The sequence below is a fragment of the Bos grunniens genome, chromosome 29 (genome assembly GCF_055505025.1).
Source record: "Bos grunniens cultivar Pamir isolate PY7600 chromosome 29, Bosgru_T2T1.0, whole genome shotgun sequence".
NCBI classification, from domain to species: Eukaryota; Metazoa; Chordata; class Mammalia; order Artiodactyla; family Bovidae; genus Bos; species Bos grunniens.
In genome coordinates, this window is record NC_141193.1 from 24,430,681 (window position 1) to 24,438,149 (window position 7,469).

The 7,469-nt window shown below is 37.4% G+C and overlaps 1 protein-coding gene across 1 annotated transcript; it reads right to left on the reverse strand.

The window, feature by feature from the left end:
• Window positions 1-5,716: 5,716 nt before the first annotated feature.
• On the reverse strand, window positions 5,717-6,967 carry LOC147342374 (putative olfactory receptor 10D4). Its single transcript, XM_086385492.1, has one exon. The coding sequence runs from the start codon at window positions 6,647-6,649 to the stop codon at window positions 5,717-5,719; it is 933 nt and encodes a 310-aa protein (XP_086241618.1). The 5' UTR covers window positions 6,650-6,967.
• Between the last annotated feature and the right edge of the window lie 502 nt (window positions 6,968-7,469).

Below are 7,469 nucleotides of genomic sequence, written 5' to 3' on the forward strand. Positions count from 1 at the left end.
TCCAGATGGATGTCCTAAAAATTTCCATTATTAAAGTAATGCTTACAAGACAAACTATAAAAATCAAAGACAGAAATGCAGCACTATGCATTTTATTAAAACAGAATTTTGTGAATGTTTTTATTTAACATTTTTTCAAAAGGGGGTTGACAAAACAGAATGGTATCGATTACTACAGTTAAAGAAAAAAAGGGAACCTTTTCTCCCTATCATTTTTTTGAGATTCCCTTTGCTAGCAATTGCTAATAGAAGCAGCAAGATTTTCAAGGCTAAATTCAAGAATTTAACCAGTTAGTGCAAAGAAAATCTTAAAAGTTTGAATATGAGAAATAGTAGGAGAATAAATGAAAATAAATGAAACAAAAATATAATTGTTCATACTTGCAACCAAGGATTACAGTGGAGGAAAAATTATTAAACTGTTTCTTGCATTCATCAGTTTCAAGTCTACTCAGCACTTTGAGCTTGGAGAATAGAAAGATTTATATTTATGTCAGAACTGTTTTAGGGGGAAAAAAGATGAGTTATGTGAAACCAGCATAGAAAAGGAAAAGAGAGAGAGAAAGATAGGAGCAGTTCAGTTTCTGCCTCTGAAACTAAATAAGACAAAAGTACAAGTGCTTCTCTCCTTCCAAAACACAGAACTTTCCGATTTAGTATAAATTTTTTCAATATTTATGTCATGACAAAGTAATAATGTTCTGTAGCTATCAAAGTCCCTCTGTTGTTTCCTTTTGTTGAAACTAATACTTGGTATCATGTCATCAACACAATTTCTATGCAAAGTTAATTCCCTGGGGCTTCTTAATAAAGGAGATCAAGTCCTTTTCTATGACAAGGAAAATGTTCAGTTCTCTTCTCAGTTAGCTGGGAGTTGGAGGGGGAATACACGTATTAATATCAGAGTGGGGGTTTTTTGGCTTCTGTAAACAAGATGAAGGGCCCTGTGACCTCTGCCAGCCATTTTCATCAAGCCTTTCTCTCTTACCTGTATTACCTCTTGTATCTAATCTCTATACACAAACAGTGCATATAGTGACACCAACATGTAACAATCACTGATTTGAAACCGCTGCTCCAGAAAGATATTCACACATGGTAGTGTCATCAGGAAGCCATGAGCTTCACAGACCTCTCTCCCACAGTTCTAATCATTTCAACCATTCTTTATCCTATCAATTCAATTCTGAGATCTTTTTTTTAGACTATCTCCTTTTCAAACATTTTTCTTTTTTTAACACCAAAACCACTTTGTATTGGGGTATAGCCATAAACAATGCTGTGGTAGTTTCAGAGAACAGTGAAAGGACTCAGCCATCTTTATTGCAGCCTAAATCGGTGCAGAGAAGAATCTAGCTCATCAGTGCCCCAACAGTGTCATCTTCTGGCCAATATGAGGAATTTTACCTTGCTTCAGAAAGTGAAAGTCCCTCAGTAGTTGACTCTTTGCGACTCCACGGACTATACAGTCCATGGAATTCTCCAGGCCAGAATACTGCAGTGGGTAATTGTTTCCTTCTCCAGGGGGTCTTCCCAATCCAGGGATTGAACCCAAGTCTCTCTCATTGCACCCAGATTCTTTATAGCTGAGCCACTAGGGAAGCTTTGCTTCCGAGGCCAATCTCAAGGGCTGAATTCTAAACAGAGAGCACAGTTGTTCTCACCAGGAAAAAATGAAAGGATAATTAAATGACATGAGAGAAGTGTTACTTAATGCTATTGTGGTGATCATATTGCACTATATAAATGAATCAAATCAGCACATACACCTTAAGCTTACACAGGGTTGCATGGCAATCATATCTTAATTTTTTTTTTCATTTAAAAAAGAGGTAGTACTGCAAATGGTAGTCATTGCCTCACCAAAATCAGAAACTAGGAGGCCTCTGGGCACCTTTTTCCCCCTTCACCCATGACCACATGCTTCTAAATAATAGTTCCTATGGACAGGGAGGCCTGGCATGCTGCGATTCATGGGGTCGCAAAGAGTCAGACACAACTGAGCGACTGAACTGATGATGGTACACAATTTCAGATGTGAAAGAATGCTTAAAGATAATCTAGTCCAACATCTTCATTTTATAAATGTTGGAAACCAAGGTCACAGAATAAAAGGACTTGTTCAGGACCACACAGGGTATAATTATTAGTGCAGCCAGGTAGAATCCAGATGTTTTCCTGGGTCCTAATTAAGTGCTTTTTTACATTATGAGTAAAGTGTTCTCATAAAGTAAAGTGTTTCTATTCTTTCCTATTTCCTCATCCAAAATCACCTTGAATAAATCACCATCATTATTACATGCCTTAGGAATAGTGAGAGTAATGGATGTGCACATACACACATTTCCACAAAAGGATGTGGTCAGGGAAAGAATCCATCAAAGTGAGCCCTGCCAACATCAGTATTCAGGATGGCTGTGGGCATACTCAGGCTTTTACCTCACCTTGAGGAACAACATCCTGAGAGGTTTAACACTGCCGGGAAATAATTCATTAAAATTATTCAGTCAGCCTCTGATCAAAAAACTAACATGCTCTGGAGGGAGGTAGGGATCAGTACCTAGTGTTGCTAAAATATATTATCTGAAATATCCAGTTTTCAACAAACAATTAACATACAAAGAAACAGAAAAGTATGATCCGTAGTGCAGGGGGAAAAAATGTCCTTATAAATATGTTCAAATAACTGATCAGATCAGTTGCTCAGTCGTGTCCGACTCTTTGCAACCCCATGAATCGCAGCACGCCAGACCTCCCTGTCCATCACCAACTCCCGGAGTTCACTGAGACTCACGTCCATCAAGTCAGTGATGCCATCCAGCCATCTCATCCTCTGTCATCTCCTTCTCCTCCGGCCCCCAATCCCTCCCAGCATCAGAGTCTTTTCCAATGAGTCAACTCTTCGCATGAGGTGGCCAAAGTACTGGAGTTTCAGCTTCAGCATCATTCCCTCCAAAGAAATCCCAGGGCTGATCTCCTTCAGAATGGACTGGTTGGATCTCCTTGCAGTCCAAAGGACTCTCAAGAGTCTTCTCCAACACCACGGAAGCCATAATTAAAGAAGCAAAGGAATGTGTAATGACAATGTTAAATCAAATAGAGAATATCAATGGCTAAAAATTTTAAGAACCAAATGGAAGTTCTGGAGTAGAAAAGTACAATTACTGAAATAAACAATTTATTAGAGGGAATCAATGGTAGACTTAAATTGGCAGAAAAAAGAATGAATAAACTCGAAGATAAACTGGTGTATATATATATATATATGCATGCAATATATATACATATAATTGTAATATACTTTCCAATAATAGCAAACAAGAGTTGGGTGGGAGAGAGTCTATATTGGGCAAAGAAAATGACATGATAACTCAAAAGCACAGAAACGAATGGTGAAAGCCAAAAATAAGTAAGAAGGTTATTATAACAAAAGCTATAAATACACAGTTGCTTTACATACTTCCCCCAGTTTCAGTTTCTTGAAAACCATGAAATTATATAAAGCAATAATTATAACATGTTTTGTTGGAATCGTAGCATTCATAGATGCAATATGTCTAACAATAATACCACAAAAAGAGGGGGAAATGAATAGAGATATATAGAAGTAGTGTCTCTACATTGCTCTGGAATTTATTTAGTATACATTTGAAACTGATTGTGATAAGTTAAGATATAAGATGGTAAGTCCCAGAGCAACTATTAAGGTAATAAATCAACAAAATAGTGAAAAACTCATTAAGTAAATCAAAATACTATTTCATAAAGTAAATTTTTAAAGTGAAGGAGAAATAGAGGAACAAAAAAGACACAGAATGAGGCATAGAAAACAAAAAACAGGTAAAATAGCAAATATAAATCCAATTATATCTATATTAACATTAAAATGTGAATGAATTAAAATTCAACCAAAAGGCAGAGATCGTCAAACTGGAGCAGAAAAAACTTTCCCTAATACAGTCTGTCTACGGGAGACACACTTGAGATTCAAAGATACAAACAGAAGGAAAACAAATGCATAGAAAAAGAGATATCATGCAAATAGCAACAACAAGGGAGTTGAAATGGTTAAACTAACAGACAGAATAGACTTTAAAACAAAAAATGTTACTAGAGATAAAAAGGAATATTTTATAATGATAAAAGGCTTAATCTGCTAAGAAGATAGTATAATCATAAATACATATGTATTTAATAATATATGGTGACCTCAGAAACTATAGGAACTAGGGATTTTAGACACATAAGAGATGGGGGCAGGTGGTAAGGAACCTGCTACAACATGGATGAACCTTGAAAACACGCTAAGTTAAACAAATCAGTCACAGAAAACACATTTTATGTGATTCTATTTATATCAAATGTCCAGAACAGGCAAACTTATAGTTATAGAAAGTAGATTAATGGTTGCTTAGAGCTGAAATTGATGGAGGTAATGAGAAGGTGATCTGTAAAACATATACGATATCTTTTTGTGATGATAAAAATGTTCTAAAATTGACCATGGTGAAGGTGGACACTCTGTGAATATATTAAAAAATACACTGACTCCTATAATTTAAATGGGTGAATTCTCTGGCATATGCAATATATCACAATAAATCTGGTTAAAAATTGTGGCAATGGAAAAGGTTCGATACATTATTGAAATAAACCAGGATTATAAACATATATATATAAAATATGATTTCAAATGTATAAATACACATATGTAGATAGATATATGGATGACATAGGTGTACATGAAATAGTTGTAAACAGGATTTTATAAAATTTAGTTCCAATTTAGTCACTCATTAAAGAGAGAGTAGAAATGTCAGAATGTTAATGGTGATTATTATTTAGGTGGTAGGGTTAATTTGTAATTTCTAGTCACTTTACTTTTTTACAGTTTTCCTATTTTCTTCAAATCTATTTATTTTCAAGAGGAAAAAAATTATTACTATTTTTGAGGGTCCAGGAATTCTGGAAGTCAAACTCCGTCTTTGATTTAATGTAGAAAATCTGCATTCATACTACAGAATTCAAAGCACGGTTGTAAAGAGCAGATACACTGACCTAAGTCTAGAGGATCAACGAAAATACCTGTCACTAGATAGAATAGCACATTTCTGATTTCTGAAATGTAACTGAATTTCTTTATATCAGACTTAAGTACATAACAGGCATCACAGCATAGATGACGAAGTGATAAATTTAATGGAATGAATTGAGTAGACAACAGATTTTTTTTTTGGAAAAATGAAAACTACTTCATGCAAATTGAAAAGAAGTTGCTGGAAGAGGTAAGCATGTGTGCTCTAGTTATGACAATACAGAGGCAACATTATTAGCACAAAGTTAAAACCCTTGCATTCACATCTTAGCTCAGCAAATTTCTATCTCAGAGACACTGCAGGAGTGCCTTAACCTCTCAGTGCGTTAATACACTCCTCTGTATATTGGGATAATAATATCTACTCTATATGAAAATTCTCATAATAACATATGTCAGTGTTAATAAAGTGCATAGCATAGTACCTGGCACATTTTAAGTGCCATAAAGATTTTCTTGAATACAAGTTTATATAAATATATACATGTTTAATGACAAAAAATTCCATTCAACCTATTTATCCCAAATGCCACTTAGCCATTCAGCCCAGCTGGTTTCAGAGACCACATGCCCAATATAAATGCAAGGCATATCTGTAAGCACAGATAATGACATAGTATTTTATGCTCCACAAGTATGTACTCCTTGGATTAGTGCTTTTCTCAGAGCCAACTTCATATCCTTGTTTCTCAAGCTGTATATCAAAGGATTCAGGGAAGGGTTAACAATATTATTGAACAACGGAACCACAGAATCCAGCCAAGGGCTGGAGGAAGGCCGGAGATAAATGAGGATCACAGGTCCATAGAAGAGCAAGACGGAAGTCAGGTGGGCACTGCAGGTGGAGAAGGCTCTGTGCCTGCCTTCTGAGGAGCTGATTCTCAATATAGAGATAACGATGCGAGTATAAGAAGTGAGGACAAGAAGGAAACACAGGAGTGCCACAACACCTACGTTGGTGACACTCACCCTGTGAGCTAGAGAGGTGTCTGCACAGGCCAGGGGCAGAACCACCGGGATGTCACAGAAGAAATTGCCCACCTCCTTGGGGCCACAGTAGGGTAACTTAAACACAAGAAATGTGAGGACAGATGCATGCACACTGCTCCCCATCCAGGTGCTCAGAGTCAAGATGGCGCACACCCTGGGGTTCATGATGGCCGTGTACCGCAAGGGGTGACAGATGGCGGCAAAGCGGTCATAGGCCATCACGGTGTACAGGAAACACTCCGTGCAGCCCAGGAAGTGATAAAAGAAGAGCTGGCAGGTGCAGCCCTGGTAAGAGATGGTCCGGCTTTGCCCCAGTAGGTAGAGCATCATTTTGGGGGAACTCACGGAAGGGAAAAAGATGTCAAACACTGACAGGTTGCCCAGGAAGAAATACATGGGGGTGTGGAGGTTGGAGGAAGTGAGGGTGGCCAGGAGAATGAGCAGGTTCCCCACAAGAGTGAGCAGGTAGAAGGCGAGGAAGAAGACAAAGAGCGCGTGTTCCAGCCCCTGTGTGTGAGGGATTCCCGTGAGGAGGAACTCGGTCACTGGAGTGTGATTCCTCATCTTCACATCTAGTCACACCTGGAAGGTCAGACAGCGGTCTCACTGAGATGGGCTTTCCCCAAAACACTAATACCTGCACAGGACCCACGGGAAAGGGATAACATCTATGTATTATGCATAAAAACCTTCTAGATGGGAGTCAGTCCAGTCCTTACTATTTAATGAGTGACATTCAGCCATTTATTTGTCATTTGTTTCCTCAGAAGGATAAGAGATGACACAACAGACAGAATAGACTAGAAAGCAGAGAATAAAGCCTACACTTGGATTTATCTGAGTTTCAATTCCAAACCTACTCCCCACTCTGTAACCCTGGAATATTTTGAAAAATAATCTTTACATCTCCTCTGTGCCCATGTTCATGGTATAATATATCTTATGTTCTTATGAGAATTAATGCTTATATATATATATATATAGTCCCCAATGTAATGACTGCTCTTACTCACTCTTGTTTAAAAATTCACTCAAGATGCTAATATTCTGATTTAATGCAATTTTACTCCACATGGAGTTTCTCTTCGGCTGACCTGCACCTACAGCAGTTTGGAATCACCTATTGATTAAAAGGATTCACAGAAATGTTTTCTGCATCATCAATAGAAACAATGGAAAACTAAGAACTGTCTGGTAGGAATACACTGAGACAAGATGGAAATGATAACACTTAATCAGAAAAAGGAACAGGCACTTAGCAATACTAAAAACAGCTATCTGATTTCAATGTAGTATTCAGTCTTTCAATAGAAATTATGTCTGCAATATGACAACAAATGCCATCCCGATGAAGGTTTTTAAGGTTCAGCATCATTAATTAGGG

Bases quoted from the DNA above. Each gene is read 5' to 3' on its own strand.
- LOC147342374 (XM_086385492.1), bottom strand. From the start codon at position 6,649: ATGAGGAATCACACTCCAGTGACCGAGTTCCTCCTCACGGGAATCCCT.